Source organism: Vanacampus margaritifer, chromosome 16, assembly GCF_051991255.1.
Source record: "Vanacampus margaritifer isolate UIUO_Vmar chromosome 16, RoL_Vmar_1.0, whole genome shotgun sequence".
Lineage (NCBI taxonomy): Eukaryota > Metazoa > Chordata > Actinopteri > Syngnathiformes > Syngnathidae > Vanacampus > Vanacampus margaritifer.
Window position 1 is genome coordinate 9,529,510 of NC_135447.1, and position 19,874 is coordinate 9,549,383.

Consider the following 19,874-nt stretch of genomic DNA (forward strand, 5'->3'; position numbering starts at 1 on the left):
CGAAAGTGATTTTCATCCCTTCTACATTAGAAAAAACAAAAAAAAGTGTAAGATAATAAAAGCTGCCTTTTCGTTCTCTCAACTAGCTCTGCAGGTGTGCTACTTTTGTGTGTCGTCTTTGGGATTTCAAATTACGCTCATTGCCCACCAACATTAGAGGGATTCTAGGTATGATACATCAAATTTCCACCCCAAACCATAATGACAGATCATTTTAAAGGAAAACCTATACATCCCAATATAGCATTTTTCCTGAAAATTGCATCAAATTCAATTGCAATTTTTTAATATCTAACTTCTTGTTCTTGTTTGAAAAATGGTTACAAGAGGGCAACAGCTGCTAGAATTGGCTGCAGTCTTGCGTACCGATACCTTGAAATAAGGTTGGGTATTGGCCCGATACCAATACCTGGTATTGGTACTTGAACATCCCTGAATTAAGTACATGATCTGTGTTCAGATTGTCTTAAAATGTTTTTAATGGCACTGTCAGAAACGTATAAGTGTACTTGTGTTTGAGATTACGTTGGACCCACAAATTTGCAAATTCACCTATTTTGGGGAATCCTCTGTTATTTATGGTAAAATCTCCCCCATTTGCGCTTTTCTTTTGTTTTTTATTATTATTATGTATTTATTATGGAAACTACTTTCTACAGTATAAATGATATTTATTGTTATATTGCTAATTGAGACAGCAAATGGTTACGAGTGGCTGTAAATAAATAACTTTCCCGACTCCCTCGTCCAATCTCAAACATAAAAGCAGCAGTGCTATAGATTTGTGATCTACAGTCATCAGGAGTGGAAATGTAAGACGACGTCACCCGTAATCACATTGTCTCGTGTCAGTGCTGAATGCTGACGCTCTAGTTTTTTCTTTTTTAGCTTTACTTTTTTAATATATGGCACGTTTGTCATCCTACTGTATGACAATACAATCATATCGAAAAAAGAAAATACACTTCCTGAAATATTGTTTATGATATTGACAAAAACAAAAGCCAAGGACATTTTTATAAACATTGGTTTCATTTAATTTTCACTTGTTAAAAATATTTTCACTTTTAATATATTAAGTTAATGAAAATATTTCTATTTTTTAAATAATAGTCATAATAATAACTGGTGTTCAATATGGGACCACATTTATTATAAACTGCAACTAAACCAGCTTTTTGAAGCAAAATCAGCTGTTTGCAGGATCCTGCACATCACTCTTACTTACTTTGCCAAAGTATTGCAGTGTTCGCTGTGAGCCTCCTGTAAATCAATGAGGCCTGGAGTGCTGGCGAGCACCGCAGCCATTAATGCAATAAAGCGACAGACTGACGACACCACCTCCACACTAACACGACCACGACCACAAGAGTACTACACCGGCTGCAACGATGCCCACGCACATACTGCAATGCATCACACGGGCATTGTGAGAAAAATAGAAGTAAGCGTGTGTGAAATTCACAATAGTCGTTTGAAATGTATCGGTGTTGTAGTAATTGACGTTTTGGTTTTCTGATGGTGATGAGGGCAATTGATGGGCCGTGAGATGAACGCCAGCTGTCTGATTATGACAAGTTTATTAAGAGATAATAATAATAATAATAATGGTGTGTTCAAGGTCAGGAACGCCACTTTGCATGGTCAAATACTGACACCTACAGGTTAATGTGTGATCTGCAATAAAAATTATTGACGTTTTCCCTTTCTGGGACGTTTGAAATGTGACCCGTGACGTGCTCATTAAACATGATTTCGGATAACTTTGTAAGTGTTACGTTACCCCGAGGAAGCCTAAAAACATGACCTCCATCATAGCTTGAAGGCAGTACAAAACGGAAGAGCTTTGTGAAAGATATTCTCATGCAAAAATACACTTTTTAATGAATGAATGAATGAGTGAGTATGGGCACTGTGACACAACCATGGAAAAGATGACCTCATCCTTGTTACAAACGAATACCCTAATGGATGATGATCTCATTTTGATCTCTTAAGTGACCAGGCCAAGACCAGACGGAGGAAAATGGCGGCTGATAACGGAAATATTAGTGCTCTTACCAGTGTTGAAACAGCAGAGGTGTACATTGGTGTGTGTCCTGTAGACATCAACACGGGCTGCAAAAACAACAAAAGGGTTAGGGTAATTGTGCAGGACATGCGGGTGGGCACAGGGGGGGGGGGGGGGGGGGTGGACGACAAAGGCTTGTTTTATGTTTTCATTTTATCAGAGCGGATGCTGACAGCTTCACGTCGCAGTCGGCTCTCGACAGAAAACGTTGGAAAGCAGGTCACCACAGCTGATACAAGAGCCCAGATCAGCTACTATAAATATTGATGAGGGCTATAATTAAAATCCGGGAAATATATTGCTCCCGTGTTGCTAGCTCGGGCCACGCCCATTTCAATCTTCAAGTATTCGCTGCTTTATGTGCACTCTCATTTTCAAGAAAGCCCCTGTACTGATTGTGCTGTTGTTAAATTCTTAGAAAACACCTTCGATTGAAATCTTTAAAGGGAAGTCAATCCCCCCAAAAGTTAATGGTTAATATTACGTTGGTGGAATATGAGTTAAGCCATAAAATCCAGCAGGTTTTTTTTTCCCTATCAATATCAGAAGGCTGCCATTTTGCCACTTGCTGTCAAGTGAAAATGATGTCACAGTTGCTCAGGTCTCAGGTAAAAAAAAAAACAATCACAGCTCAGCTTCAGAAAACTGATGAGCTGTGATTGGTTGTTGCCTGAGACCTGAGCAACTGTGATGTCATCTTCAGTCGACAGCAGGTGGCAAAATGGCCGCCCCCTGAAATGGATAAAAACGGCTGGATTTTGCTTCATAACTCATATTCCACAAATGTAATATTAATCAGAATGTCATGTTTAGACTAGTGAGGTCACATATAACATATTATTGTCAAGACATTTTTAAGTTTGAGTTTCCCTTTTAAAGAGGAAGTTAACCCAAAATGTTTTTTACAATAAAAATAATGTATGCACCCCCACTAGTAACACGGCATTCTGATCAATATTGTTTGTAGAATATGAATTAAGCATTAAAAACAGCCCATTTTTATCCATTTCCGGGCGGCAATTTTGCCAACTGAAAATGACATCAGTCAACTCATTTGCTCCCTAAAACATATAAATACATTCTATTTTGAATATTACCAATGTCCCAAAAACGCATTAAAACATTTTTTATGTTTTTGTTTTTTGTTAGAGCATACAGAAGGCTTTGATGCAGCCTCTGAACTGAAGAGAATGGTTGAAGCAATTGTAGTTATTACAAAAAACGGCCAGAAGGTGGCAACAGAGTATAAGAGATCAACCAGGGCCATGTTGCAACAAGCGCTTTCCCCAGTGTTTTCAACAGATTTGTGAATATAGATTAAACTTAGCTATATTTGAATGCTGATTTCTGCAAAACGGAAACAGATACAAATATACTTTTTTTTTCCTGATGAAAGAAGAGACTCTAATCTTTCTTTTGGTAGTTTCGATGATAGCAATAGAACACAATATTGTGTGGGGCCTTGCAAAGTTAGTCAAAATCCAGTCAAACGTCCGGGAGCGAAGGGGGTTGCTTCAGTGAAAATGGCTAGCGAGTCAAGTTGAGTTAATTAGGGCTCAGGTAGCGACCAATCGCAGATTCAGCCTTTTTGTTTTCCGCCATTTGGAATCATAATGACAATAAAATGATTGTGTTTTAAGCAGGTTTGTTTTCAGTAACACATAAACCTGAATTAATGCTGTAAATAAAATACAATGTGGACAAAGCTCCCTTTTCTAATGTAGGCAGAGCCTACTGAATAATCGTTCCAATGAAGCACATTGCACGAGTTGTGAAAATAGCCGAGAGTTCAAGCATTTAATTTAACCCCCAGAGACTTTCGCATCCTTTCCCTGGCCTTGCATTTTCTCAATTGGCTTCTCACGATGGCCTCTCTTCGTCTGCCAAATGTGAGGACACCGATTTTTTTTATTTTTATTTTTTATTTTTTCCCAGGCCTTTAGCTTATTTATGTCTTTGCCCTTAATGTTTCCAAGTTGTCATCAACATCTCATTAAAAACACTCCACTATTCAACTTTAAATCCCGATAGTCAGGATTTATTGATTTTTAATGGCATCTATGATGTTTCATTACACATATTAACAGTGTCTTTAATTTTTAGGGTTAGAACTTGGATTGCCATTTGCATTTTTATTGTTTTACTCTGCTGCCAACAAGAAAGGGAGGGATGTTGGAAACATGTGACCTCACAAATTTAATAGGAAGTCATTCATAAGAATACGCGCCTTTTACCATAATCACCATCACGCGTTTACTTTTCATATGATATTCTGCTAAATAGTGAGAACAGACCCAAGGAGGTGTTTGGTGCAGTGCGAAGTGGGAGGAGAAGCTAACAAATCAATAGGTTGAGTGAAACTATAATATGGAAATAGAGGGAAACCACTAACTCACTGACTGCAACATAGTAGTATAAAACCGCATGTAAGCAAATTTAAAAGGAAAGAAAAGACTCAGTTGCCATGAGTGCGCTAAGTCATTTGGTGCACGATAGGCAAACATGCAGATTGCCCTGGGCCCGTTTTTACTCCTCTTTCTTAATGCAGCACCCAAAGGCTTAAACCTTTTTCATTGTAAATATTTTTTTTTTGGGGGGGGGGAAGAAGAAAAAAAAAACGTGTTTTTTTTGCCCTGAAATTTGGCACCCCTTCCACTAGATGGCGCCCTCAGCAACTGCTTAGTTTGCCTATGCCCAGGGCCGAGCCTGCATGAAACCTTTAAGAAAAACTAGAAATCAGCATCAAAAAGTGTTTACTGTAATTTCCATCATTCCATATCTTCTTCTTTTTTTTTATCATTGCATAGCGACATTTTACATTTCTATTTGTGTGAAGAAATACTTTCTCAAACGCTAATCACTTTTGATTATTCAGGAAAAAAATGACATTGCCCCCGGGCTTGCAGATTTAAACACACACACAAAACAAAAAACAATACAATTACATTTTTCTTTATGATCATTCTTTATGAGATTAAGGAGAAAAGCCACAACAAAACTGTAAAGTTAAAAAAAAAAAATGTATTAGCTAACATTATCCATCAAGTGTACTGAAATAAAGTGTCAGCAGGTGGCTGCATGTTATACGCATGCATGCCCTTTAGTTAATCAATTTTGTGCTTTATTTTGTGTCATTAAACGCCTCATTATTACACTGCAATGAAGACGGTTTTAATGGATTGTAATAAATGCATGGGAACTTGCATGTTGGGAAATTGGATGGATGATGACAGTACATTGCATGCGTCTGTCTCCTCATCCATGGATTTAGAATTACAACAGTTGTGTTTGTTAGGTGACCTAACAACAACTGACTTACCACATAAACAATTTCAATCTACACTTGTAGCCCTTATTATCGCAAAAAAAACAATTCTTGTTAACTGGAAAAATAAACAAACTCTGAATATCGACCAATGGTCTAACCTCCTCATAAATCACATTTTAATGGAAAAAATATCTGCCTCAAATAAAAACCAAATATCAAAATTTATAGAAACATGGTCTACGTATATAGAATTTTTTAACCTAATTCTGGTTACTTAATTCTGCCTGTTAGCGAGAGCCACCACATCGTGATAACTTACATTGATGTTTCTGCATTTGGCAATTTATTATTATATAATATTATTAGTATGGGATTTTTTTTATAGGTTTTAGGTGAACTAATGAATGCACACACACACACACGCACATGCACATACTCACCCACATACAAAAAAAAAAAAAATATATATATATATATATATATATAAAATAATAATTAAAAAAAAAAGGAGAGCAATGATGACATGTCAAATCGAATGAACAAAAAAAAGGAGAAAAAAAAAGAATTACAGCAGTTAAATTACGTCTTCTCTTAAGTTTCATCATCAAAGTTTAGTAGAGTTTAATTTGTGGTCAATAAAAGAATAGCACAGACATTGCTCTATTATTTATCATCTATAGTTTCCATTAAAACACCCAAATCGACAACTTTTTTTTTTTTTGCTGGCTTCTCAAAATCCTCAACTTCCTTTTCTTTCGGCTCTCCGGCATCAATTTATTGCTTCCTGCTGACCACACACAAATACTTCCATCATGAACTTAACTTTCGTTCTATTTCAGTGTATTATTTTGTCCCGCATCCTGTTTTATATCCGGTGTGGCACCTCTGCCTTTTTATATGTTGTGTTAAAAAAAACTGCAAAGTAGCTCTCAATCACAACGAGTGTAAAACAACTCTTGCATTTCCCGAGCGGGCTCACACATGCGGAGAGAAGAAATACATTTTTTTTTCTACCACTAGCCCAAGGTGGTAAGAATGAATGACTCGTGTAATGGATTGGAAATACTCTGCGGCACACACCACAGAGTAAAAAAAAAAGAAATTAAATAGACTTTGATTATCCGGTAATGGTAGATTTTAGGGAAAGAAGCACGTCTCCCCCCATGTCGCCGTTATAAATGGCGCACCTCTCATCTCGGAATAATTACTGATTCCACAGCTCAGTGCTGGATGACAACCTCCCTGAAGATTAAGGGAATTAATCAAGCCGCCAAGAAACATTGGTAAGGGACGTTGCATTTCCTGCCTACGACTAAAATCAGGCAAGAAGATCTTTTTGTGCACATTTGATTTCTTTTTTTTTTTCTAATAGTTTTGCTACCACCCTTTGAACTTCAGAGAACATTCACTTGAGAACAGTGGTTGGTGGTACAGAACTGCGCGTTCATCCAATCCTTCTTTATTGAAAAATAAAATGATTTCTTAAGATGGAACCCATCTTGTGCCGCCATTTTGAAATTTTCAATAAATGTGAAATTTCAAGGAAATGTGTAGGCAGCACCGCTACTATTTGGACAATTGGTGTTTTCGGGGTATTTTTTGGGGACCGCAGGGATGTTTAGGGGCTCTTATTCAAATTCATATTTTGACTGTTCCACCAGTTAAAATTTCACATAAAACAATATTTGTTGGCATTTTCCGACACTAATGAAGCTTAGCTATAGTTGTATTTCACTTTCCTATACACTCTCAAACCATTTTTACATGTCCTGCCAATTTTCCTTGTAAGATGCCATTCCGAATTTTATAGTATGGTTAGTATACATTTTACTTGTCATAGTAATCATTATTATTCGAACCCTTGACTGGCTCAAAAATCGGATAATACCCAGAAACACCAAATGTGCAAATACCAGCAGTGCTATACATTTTATTGTCATTTCACAATTTTCAGAAATTTCAAAATGGCAGAACATGATCGAAAATGGCGGGAAAATTGGGAGAAAAAAAAAATTGTTTGTTGATATTGTACTACTCCATTAGAATGACAAAAAAAAAAGAATGACAAATGTCTCGTTAGAAATGTGAAATTTTTGCCCAAACGGGCCCGGCTGGTGGAAAACCTGTGCTTCCTAAAAGAATAATCCGTTTTTTTTATTTTATTTTTTTATTATTATTATTTTTTATATATATATTTTTTTTTTTCTACTTGGATGCAGAAGGTTTGCATTACAACAGTGAGGCGGAGAGGGTACCAATGGAAAAATGCAGATGCCCCGGAATTGAGCCATGTGGAACACCATACTTCTGTTATACATGTGAATGTATCACAACAGCCACAAGGGGTTAGGGCAGGGGTCTGCAACTTGCGGCTCTGGAGCCACATATGGCTCTCTAGTCCCTCTTCTGTGAATATCTAAAAATAAATTGGTAAAAATGTATATATTTTTTTACATATTTATATTTTAGATGCATTTAAATGAATGAATGATTTATATTTGTAAAACTGATTTATTAAATATTCAAAAAATGTCAAAGTTGTCAAAAAAGAGCGGCGAAAGATAAACGAAAAACTTTTTTAAAATTACCTTAAAATGTCTAAAAAGTGGCCATAAATGTCTAAAAACAAAAAACGAAATGTAGAAAATTTACCATAAAATGTCCACAAAATTGCCCCAAAAAGTCAGACAATGTATTTTAAAATGACAAAAAATAAATTGCTTAAAAAGTACATATAAAATGTCTAAAAACAAAAGAAGACATCTCAAAATTTATCATAAAGTGTGCACAAAATTGCTCAAAAGTCAGAAAATATTTTTTTTTTAAAGTCTGAGAAGAAAACATTCAAAATGTGCCTATAAAATATCCAAAAACAAAAGAAGAAATCCCAAAATTACCATAAAATGTCTACAAAATTGCAACAACAGTCAGAAAATGTATAGCAAAAAAGGCAGAAAAAAAATAGCCCTAAAATGTCCCAAAAAAAAGAAAGACAGAAATGTACTATTTGTATATCCATAAAATTGCCAAATATGTCAGAAATGTGACAAAAAGTTCAGAAGAGTAAAAAAATACTAATAATTTGAATGAATGTGTATGTATTGGATGCTGTTGTCACATTTTTGTGGTGCGGTTCTAATTAGCTCTTGGGTATATTAACACACTGTTTCCTTCATCCCAATCTTTAAATGTTTCGTGGCTCCATACAGATTTGTAGTGCCTCAAATGTCTCTTTGCTGACCCACCCCATCAAACCCAGTTACGAACCGCTGCAGTTCAGTTTTCACCCCCATTTCAAACTATTTTCAACAATTCCACAGCAGGATCATTTTTCTTATCCGCTCCTAATCCATGCTAGCATGCAGATGTGACGCTCATTAAAATAACATTAAAAGCGTGCTGTAGTCTGATGCACAGTGTCCACTAATGAGCTGCTCACGTCCCGCTGCCCGTTTATTCACATGGCAGCCATTTTGACAGCTCTTCCCCAAATACCTCACAGCACCCCGCAGGACAAAAAGCTCCATGACCATCAAACTGAGCGGGACCTGATTTTAAATTGGAGGGGCAGAGCTCCGCGTCGCGGTCCGTCCGTTCTCTCTGCTCATTAAAAAAAAGAGACAACAAAGGACGTATCTGCTCCTCGGTGACGTCGCACTCACGTGACTCTAAACACTTCCTGTGCACAACTGCTGACTGGCAAGTGCGTACGTTGAGCTGTCGTAATCGTGTTCGGTATTGATCAACAACAAGCATAAGCCGCTGTGTGTCGTCCTCACCTTGACAGGAGAGATATGCGTGTGTGGCGTATAGCCATGTATGGCCTCCATGGCGGCGAGGTTCTTGTCGCTCATGTGCAGCATTTCGGCACTTTTCCCTGGAGCCAGATGTGCTGGACTGTGCTCCAAGGGGGGCGTCTCCTCATCCTGGTACCGGTACTTCTGTAAAAACAAGAGCAAAAGTAGGCCTGTCACGCTCAAATATTTTTACAAAACAAAATTTTCTCAATGACTGTTCATTCACCAATTATTGCTGTTTATTTCGTATTGTTTCGTGATTAATAAAACAACTTTATAACAAGTAAGCAATATCACACGAGTTGTACTCGGCAACCTTTTTGAAACCGATTCGTTCACCGATTCAATCATCGTTTTCAACAGTAAACGCAAATGTTCGCAAATGTCTCGTTTTGATGAAACATAAAAGATCATCCGTCTCGGAGGATTTGGACAATTTTAAGTTAAACAATAGCTCCAAACGATTATTAAAATAGTTGTCGATTCATTTGATCGTTGACTAGTTGTCAAATAATCGCTTGTTTTTCACAACTCTAGACAAAAGTGACAGTCGACTAAAAGAAGCTGCACCGATTAATTCAGTCAGTAAAAGTCAGGCCGATTTTCATTGGGCGATATTTGCCGTTTTTAAAATCGGCCACAATTGTCCATTTATTTCAGTGCTACTCACACTGGTGTATGGAAGGTGCGAATGTTTGGTGGTGGTCGGAGGGGCCGTAGGCGCACACTGGCAGCCACGCTTCCGTCAGCCTGCCCCAGGGCAGCTGTGGCAACTTAAGTAGCTTACCGCCACCACAGTGTGAACGTGTGAGCGCATGAATAATGTATCCATTCCTCTGTAAAGCGTCTTTGAGTGTCTAGAAAAGCGCTAGATAAATCCAATGCATTATTATTATTATTTATTTACATAATAACACCTTACACCATTAGACCAAGAGACAATGACATTCAACCCCCCATTCACGCCATCCCTTCACCAAAAAAAAAAAAAATAGCAGAAAAATACTGGCTAATTATTGGCAAAAAAAATTTCTCTCTGTCAAATTGAGTGTTACTAAAGGACAAAGTAATGCAAAACAATCAAATCAAATCAAATTTATCTATTATTCTAAGTAAAGTGTTAAGGGACCAAAAAATAAGTTATTTTACTCATTATATATTTAAAAAATTAGTCTGCCCATTAATCGGTTATCAGAATTTTATCCTGTCAAATATCGGAATCTGCCGTGGCCCCCCAAAAAAAATGCAAACACTTGCAGAGTTTTACCACAAAAAAAATAAAAATAAAAGGACTATTTGAATAAAGTCACATAATAACCTTTTGGTGACTTTAGCTAGTATGCGATGTCTCCAAGACAGTGAAGTCATTTGATCTGGCACGGCTGCGTCCTCCGCAACCTCAGCGTCGTGACTCATGCGGCACTTGGGTCGAGATCATGCATGTTCTTCCACCGTAACCTTAACCCCTCCCCCCCCACCCCCACCACCACTCCCTGCTGGTAACCCACACACCGGCAGCCGGCCAGCAGCCCCACCGCGTTGACCACACACGCGAGTTTTTGTTGGAGGTGTGATGAGAGAAAATCTGCACGCAGCATTTTTTTTCCATCAAGTGCGTCAAAAGGTGGGCAGCGTCACAGCGGAGAGCAGCCACAGGCATGTGTGCCTCAATGAGTGACGTCATGCAAAAACAAAAAAAACAACGTAAATGTTCTGATGGCTAGCTTTTTTTTGGAGGCAGACGTAGAGGGAGCTACACGAGGCTGCTTAGCAACCGGAGCAGATTGGGGAGGGGGCGGGGCTACCAGCATCGGACCTGGATCGCATTTCACTGAGACAGCAAGTAACGGGAGGAGGGGAAAAGGCGGGGGATGGTTTGTAAATGACAATTGACAAATTGAAGCAGAAAACAACAGCACAGCCTTTAGAAAGATAATTATTTGGCGCTGCCATAATTCAAAGCCGATTTTTTCATTAACTACAAACATTATTTTACAATGTCCGTTTCTATGTATTTATTTATTTTAGCAGCAGTTCCTGCCTATATCACTAAATTGATTTTATTGGGGGGCGGGGGGGGGGCGTGTAAACAAAGCAATTCAATTACACAAGGAACAACCCAAAATGGCCTGAAGCACTTTGGTGCTTGGCGTTTCCTGCATGAGCAACAATCACGCTGCCATGTTGCCTTCTGTTCCACTCGTGGGGGAGGAGGTGGCAGTTGATGCTTTGCTTTTCTCTCTACGATGTACCTTGGCCAGCTTGAGGTGCAGTTTGTGACCACCAAATTGTCTTCTTTGTGCGCCTTTGGCAAACACACGACATTTAGAACGCTGGTCTTAAATGATCTCTTTTTATGTACAGTATTTTAATGTGGTAAGAATTTTTTTTACCACCACGAGAAATAAAAAAGGAAATCGCTTTTGTGATGTAATGTACTGTACACTCACATGAATCGAGAATATCAATGCCAGCAGTGAAAAAAGGTGTAATCAAATGTAATTACTGTAATTGGACCTCACATGAAGAAACGGCGTTTCATGGTTTGTGTTTACACAAGCAAGTGCGTTAATTACAGTTTGCGACGATTAGAAGATCTCGAACCCTAAATTATTAAAGCAAGTAAATATATTTGGACCTGCTGAGCTTCAGAGTGGAAGCGAGGCGGACCCAGTAGATGGAAAAAAACAAAAACCCATTTTCAGAATTTTCCAGCCATTTTTCTTTTCTTTTTTTTTTTTTTTTTAACCGTGTGCCGCCATTTTGAAATTTTCAATAAATGTGAAATAATGAATGAGCTAATGAAGCTTAGCTATAGTTGTATTTCACTTTCCTATACACTCTCAAACCATTTTTACATGTCCTGCCAATTTTCCTTGTAAGATGCCATTCCGAATTTAATAGTATAGTTAGTATACATTTTACTTGCCATAGTAATCATTATTATTCGAACCCTTGACTGGCTCAAAAATCGGATAATACCCAGAAACACCAAATGTGCAAATACCAGCAGTGCTATACATTTTATTGTCATTTCACAATTTTCAGAAATTTCAAAATGGCAGCACATGATCGAAAATGGCGGGAAAATTGTGAAAAAAAAAATGTTTTTGCATCTACTCCATTAGAATGACAAAAAAAAAAAAAGAATGACAAATGTCTCGTTAGAAATGTGAAACTTTTGCCCAAACGGGCCCGGCTGGTGGGAAACCTGTGCTTCCTAAAAGCATAATCCGTTTTTTTTTTAATTTTATTTTTTGTTTTTCTACTTGAATGCAGAAGGTTTGCATTACAACAGTGAGGCGGAGAGGGAAGCATAAAAAAAAAAGGAGGGAAAAAAAAGAATAATCAGTTGTAACAGTCTGCACGGCCTCCATTTACATGTATTGTGATAATAATCCCAACTCCGAATGGCTGAATAAGCCGTTCCCGTAATGGTTCGATGAGTTAACGTAATGTAGAGCAAATGTCAAACGCTATCTTCCATCATCTCGCTCCGTCTGTAATTCAAGGAGCGAGCTTGAGCTTTTAGATGACTGCGCATTAGGTGAAGGAAGAAAATTCAACCTTGCCCTCTCAGGCACGTAATTTGCCGAAGAACCTTCAGACTGCAAATGTTAAAAGGCCTTTGAGAAGCTCCTCATTTATGCATTACTCAAAAAAAAAAATAATCCACACTGAGACTTCATAAAATAACCATTATTAATTGAAACAGCTGCTCTTAAGATGGCTGTTTTTGTGTGCTGACTTTCCCTGCCGTGACGGCTAATTATTAATGTGACGTGTACAATAAAATAATAGAGCTTGACAGCCAAATGTGAATGAAACTCCAAAGGTGATCCAGAAAAAAAAAAAATGTTTTTTTTTTTTTAACATTATGGCGGAGCTGTAGGTTCTGCAATTAGCATCTTGCGCTCTCACTTGGGTAAGCCAACAGATGGTAATAAATGACCTTTAACCTTAGTCAGCCACAAACACAAAAGACAAGGTTGAGGTTGCACACAACCATCGAATGTTCATACAGACAACAAACATAATTTAATTAGAAATCATATTGTGTATGTACACATACAGAAAAAGTATACACACCCATGTTCAAATGCCTGTTTGTTTGTTTTTTCAGTTATTCGGTTCACCGATCAAGTAAAAAATAAAAATAAAAAAATAAAATACGATTACCGATCACCGATCCGATCAGATTATTTTTTGTTTAGGGTTAGGAAATTTATTTTCATTCGTAACTATTGAAATTCATTGGGGAAAATAATAATAATAAAAGAAAACTAAAAAAGTCCCCCAAAAAACACTGATAAACATTCAATACACAGAGAATGCTGCGAGGAAAAAAAAAAACTGCATTTTTTTTTTTTTTTTACCGATTGTATATGACGTGAAAGCTTGTAATGGCAGCACAGAATGTCCCTGGAGTGAACGAGATTGTTTGCACTAATGTTATATTTTGTGGATGCGATTAATGACGTCATTCATCGATCAACAAATTCTGACATAACAGCCGATCACTCATTTCTGCAGATCTGTGTAAAATCTAGTTTTTATGATATGAAAAAACGAGATACAAATTTCAACAACAAAAATCCACCATCAATATGACATATAATAGGTCAATTGGGAAAAATATGTTTTGATAATGTGGTTGCACAAGTATGCACACCCTGTTATAACTGGGGATGTGAATTTGTTCATAATTAACCAATTATATTAAAACTCTTGCTAAATTATAATCAGCAGACACCTGTTACTATCAAAAAGGTTTCTTAGTCGTTTATTTTTACTTCCCATTAGAAAAAAAAAATCTATGTCTTTCAATTGGCTTGTGCAAATAATTTGGTCACATAAAAAAAAAGTTTGAAAAACTGGCATTTGAACAAGGGTGTGTAGACTTTTCATATCCCCTGTAGTTTGTTTTTATTGTGACGCCATCCTTCAATTTTCACTCCTGCTTGTCCTTATTCGGGTCACAGGAAACTGGACGCAATCCCAATTGCCTTTATAGTTCACCTTGGACCGGTTGCCAGTCCGTGGCAGGACACATCCAGCAATGCATAGACAAACGTTCCCACTCGCATTCACACACACACACACACACACACACACACACACACACACACACACACACACACACAAAAAGAAGAAGCTTACTTTCATTTCAATTTAGGGCGCTTCTGTGTTTCAATACACATTTCACTTACAATGTTACATTCTTATTGTTTCCACTTCAGGTCATCATACCCAAAAAAATCTCTTCTCAGCTCATTTTCAATGTCTTCTCCCAGCATGATAACGATTTTCAGTTGCAAAATGACACCTTGCCAGCCAACAGTAGACTTAAATTATTATTTTTTTTTTATTATGTCTCTGAGGACGAGGACAGGCGATCCACTCATCCTCTGCCAGTGCTACCTTCTGACTATCCTCCAAGGTGTTTCAGCCCAACACTTTGACAAGTGTTAGTCTTCCTGTAGCTACGTGTGGCACAACAACACACTTTGCTTTCACCACCGAGCTTAATACTTAAAAGCCCTGCCAGGCAGGATATTGTAGCAATCGAATCCGTTTAAAATCAAAGCGGGATGCTTCGCTACTGGTGGATTTTCAAACCAACAATATTACATGCACCGCTGAAACCACTTCCAAGTACATTCATTTTAAGAGTTAAGTGCCAAATGACATAAGGAGGAACGTTGAGAGTATATTTGTTATTGTAATGCAATCTTTAAGCCACAGCATGCAAATATTTGAATCAAAAATAATACGCTGTTGATTATTTATTCTGCCCTGAAGTAGTACGTACACGATATGGATTATCCAACTAAAACTTTCATATGACCTGTAAAATATACTCAGTGATACAACGTAACAATCTAAAAATATGTATTCCCAATGCAGCCTACTTGGATGCAGAAGGTTTGCATTACAACAGCGAGGCGGAGAAGGAAGCATAAAAAATACATCACCAAAACAACTTTTCTTCTACCCCCCCTTTCAATTTGGCATTTTCTCCACTCGTGTCCTCGCCCTAGTAAATTTCCACTTCATTTGTTTTCTTGAATTAACGAGACTCTGGTTCTTCTTTTTTTGTGAGATGATTCATCGGCAACATTGATGGCACAAAATGTACCATCATATTTTCAAATCTGATTTGACATTTAGCTATGTTGGCATCCTCGCGTCCTTATCTCAAAGACAGGAAATGGAGAAAGAAGCAAAGACAAAGAAACAAACGTTTCCCAGAAGGTACACCTATCTGCTAAATAGAGCACAATATAATTATATTGTAAAAAAAAAAAAAAAAAAAAAGTACACGACATGTATCAAGAAATCTTCTTTGACATCTTGGGCGGTTAAGAAAATGGATGGATGGACACCTTAGACAACACCTCAGTATCATCCAATCCTCTTTAAAAAGTTGGTTATTTATATGCAAACCATGGTTATTTTAGTTAAAGAAAACTAAATAAATAAAGCTAAAAATTTCCATTTCCAACGAAATAAAAAATGAAAGGAATGTTTTTATTTTTTGGTTGATACTTATTCTACCTATATATTTATTTTTGTATTTATTTCCAAATTTTTTAAAATATTTATTTTTAATCTCGTTTAAAATGTTTGCATTATTTTTTTTACTTGTATTCATTTATATATTTTTTGTTTTTATTTCCATTTATAATATTTTGATGTATTTAATTTTTGAATTATGTTTTTATATCTATTTTTATTTATTTATTATTTTGGCGGTATTGGGTCCTGTAGCATACTTTCCATTTTTGGGGGGTTCTTATATGGAAAAAATATGTATACAGTAAAAAAAATGTGTTATGCTTCTCAACAAGAATTCAAGTGACTAATCCACTTTAGAAGTCGGATGGTTGTTTGTAAAAGCCAAATATAAATAAAAATAGTTTGTTTTTTGTTTTTTACTACACAATACACTTTTTTTTTTTTTAAATCTTGCACAAAAGTAATATTAAAATAAAATAATAATGTAAAAAAAAGAAAGAAAAAAAAGCTAATACTAAAACTAAGCATTAGGGGGAAAAACTGAAACTAATAAAAACTAGCTAAGATGCCCTGGAAAGTAATTTCATGAACAAATCACAAAACGAAACAAAAAAATGACTCCATCCATCCATTATCTGTCGCGCGGGCAGCAGGGAAGCCCAGACTTGTCTCTTTCTCTTAAAAACTAACAATAACGAACATTCCAAAACTATACAAAATATATATATATATTTTTTTTACAGAATGGTTCAACTCCAAACACATACATCTATATTTTACTAACGTAATCAATGTTGGTGTTAACCTTCCAGCACTCACAAACATGCGTGATGGGGATTTCTTTCTTTATTTATTTTTTACAGTGTGCTGCTTAATGGTTTCACTGGGAACAAACATGCCCTTCCATGCAAGTCCGTTGGTCTCTGGTTGCATGATTAGAAGCAACCCTTTGATGCAGCCGGCCAATTATTCCCCGTCGTCAGCACACTGCACTTTAATAAAACGCACGTCTCTTATTGGCTGCCTCTGCACAAACACGAACAAGTCAGGAGTTCACTTCAAGCGTCGTTGAGAATGCAGCTTAATAGATAATCACTTTGCACATTAGAATGCAAAGTGAGCGCACACGGACGTACGCGGCCTACTGTACAAGCGTGCTGGGAAGGAGGAAAGCGTAATTGGTTTTAGTGGTGCGTTGGTGTTTCTCTGAAAAGTGTTTTTTTTTTTAAGTTGGATAATGGATTACAGGATGTTAGATTGGAAAAAGTGTAAGGGCGCAAATAAGGTATGGGCGACTATTATTGTTCTTCCATTTGGACTATACAAATAAGTTTGACTCTTTCACCATGACGACACACCCGCTCACAAGGCATTGAGCATCTGACAGCTCCTGGCGAAGCAGAACCTCATTTGATTGTTGTGATCAACGGCAACATGAGCCATTGTTTACCTTCTTATCAAAACAGAAGCTCCTTGTTGCGGCTCTTTCTATCTTAAAAAGAAAGCATTTTTTTCCAAAGCTCTTACCCCGTAAGTGTGACTGCAAGGAACAGCTGCAGTGTTTTGATATCAGATATGGTGGAAAGGACAAGTTAAGGCGGTAGAGGTGACCCAGCATGGTTCAGATTTAGACATGAAGCGCATCAGTAAATACGCGCTGCCACTCATTCCTCTCGCCGCTTCTCAGGCTGTCACAGTCGAAGCGTGCAGCGCTCGATTTGAGAAGCAAGCGAGGCTGAAATGGGTCGAATCCATACGAAGCTGTAAAGTGACGATGTGATACCGATGTACATTACAGCCATCTTGTGATACTTAAATCCCCGTGACTCTTGGTTCCTTTCATTGTTCGTCTGACGTGAGGTCACCGCCTCGCCCATTTTCCAGTAAAGCTATACCCGAATCGATCCCGCCAGTGATGCGATCATCGATCCGGATCCGGAGACGACGGCGCACTGATCCGAGCCTTAAATCGTTAAACGCGTTAATACCCCGTTTAAACTCGATCCTCGCCTTCTGCGAGACGTAGCGCCGCGCGCTATTGTGTCTTTAAAGATGCACTTCAGCAGGACAGTCCGTCTTCATTAAGCCTTGAGAAGCCATCGGTGAGTATTAAGCCTATAGGAGAGGCCATTAAAGCACTCATGAATGCTTCCAGACACATGAAAGAGCCTTTTAATTAAGATACTGAATATAAGATGACTGAGAGGCGCCATCCGACAACAATTGTTACGTAAGCAACGGTAGATAACTTTGAAAAAGATGATCTGCACCAAATGAACAGAACAGAAGAAAGTTGCAATATATTGTTGGTACACGATGTCCCAAAAGACTCTGTCAAGAAATATAGCGCCAATAACAACCCACCGTGGGACCACAACAGACCGGACACTCGGGCTGCTGGATGCAGAATGAGTGGAACCTCCAAGTACGGCAAAAACGCCGCCGATGTCGGACAACTTCAAAGTCTGAATCATCGTCTGCACAAGATGGTGGTTCAGGATTAAATTGACATGCTTTGCGAAAATTTTGTGAAATTATTATTATTTTAGTTATTTTCAAAAGGGGACGTAATAATAAAAAACTGAGATAATGTTGCGCAACTTATTATGAGAAGGATCGGAATGAACTAAGCCATGTTCAAATTTGTTTGGTGGGATCAGCACACACCTGCCACCATTTTAGGTGCCTCTTTGTAATCCTCCTTAAACAGGGGGGGGGGGGGCCTCCTGGGGGTGGCTTGTGTGACTCTAAAGAATTTTTTTATTTATTTAAACATTAATTTAAACATGTATTTATTTTTGCCATACTAGAATAAAGTGTAATTGCACATCCACTACAGTAGGTGGCAGTGGCACGCTTACTGTCAGAGAGTGCGCAGATTCCTCTGCAGAAGTGTACTTACAACAATTTTATAGACAAATTGAATTATTCAAACTAAACTAAAGTTGGTCGCAAACACAACACTGCCCATCACAAAAATGAACATCACTACTACAACAAACATGGTGAGGCTGTTTATTTTTGGTTAGACATTATTTGGGGTTAATCCAGTGCATCTCAAATTTTTTTTTTTTTGTTACACCCGAAAATAGTTTGCAACTTGAATCTGCAGAAGGCTAATGGTTGCCAGAAGGGAGGCGTGGCATCTCACAAGGAGGCAGCAGAAATTCATGAAAGGGGGAGTGAGCCACTAATTCGAGCAACACACGTTGGTTATCAGCAGGAACACATCATTGGTCACTGTATTAGATGCAAGTAGGCGGTAACCACTTTTAGCTTTCACCAAAGACTTTCTATTAATTTATGTCTTTTGTTTCGTGTTTCCATGGGATGTGGGAAACATGTTTTTCTTCCACTGGTTATGCAGGCGTACTTAAGTGGCTTTAGTTGGCCTTTCATAATCCAAAGTAGAAGGCCACTCTACGCTTATGTTGCTTAATAGAAAAGAAGATGGCATTCAAACGGAAATAGTTTGGGCTCATGAATTTGTATTCTAATGAAAGTAACCCGTTTTGAGTGTTATTATATAACATAATTGTTTATTATTATTTTTTAAAAATATTTAACACACCTTGAAAATGCAACACAATGGTGTATTTTAACACTACTGTCGTGTAAAAATTAACACTTTATAGGTGTCAAATTTCAACTACCATTAAAGTTGTTTTAACTCCGTCTCACTTTAAAAAATAAAATAAAAAATAACACTTTCAAAAGTGCTGTTTCAACTTTATTTAGTGTAATTTTACTCTGTAGGTGTTGAATCAACACTGCTGATTCTGCTGTGTGCTGATACTTATATAATACCACATTTCAGTGTAGAATTGCATTGACAAAGTCCATCGCGTTACACAGAGGCACTGCCAAGGTGTGCAATCCGGAATTTATGAAAAGAAAAATCTCTTTACCGCTAATTCAAGAAATTCCCAACCAAACATAATAGTCTGTTATTCATTGTTGCAGATATAATAAAGCAGCTGCCTGCTTCTCATTCCTCCTTGGGCCAAATGAGAAAAGAAGAGCAGCGTTCCGGTTATCTGATTCCAAGGAGGGATAAAAAGCCTCCCTCTCGTAGGCTCTCCCTGGTGATGGAGGATATTGAAGTGGCTCGGGGCTGGACAAAATGCATTTCCCAAGGTCAAAAATCATGCAGTGCAGTTCCCCTCTGTTATGATGCCAACCTAAATGTGGACCAGTCAGCATGAATAGCTGCGCTTAG

At 37.6% G+C, this 19,874-nt stretch overlaps 1 protein-coding gene across 1 annotated transcript in view; it reads right to left on the minus strand.

Moving 5' to 3' along the window:
• Nucleotides 1-19,874, minus strand: part of dlg4a (discs, large homolog 4a (Drosophila)) — a 40,721-nt gene that overhangs the window by 20,436 nt on the left and 411 nt on the right. The window contains exons 2-3 of the mRNA XM_077546259.1: nt 9,119-9,280; nt 2,062-2,118 (exon numbers count right to left, since the gene is read on the minus strand). Coding sequence (XP_077402385.1) covers nt 2,062-2,118; nt 9,119-9,280 — 219 coding nt within the window. The remainder of the gene's footprint in view (nt 1-2,061; nt 2,119-9,118; nt 9,281-19,874) is intronic.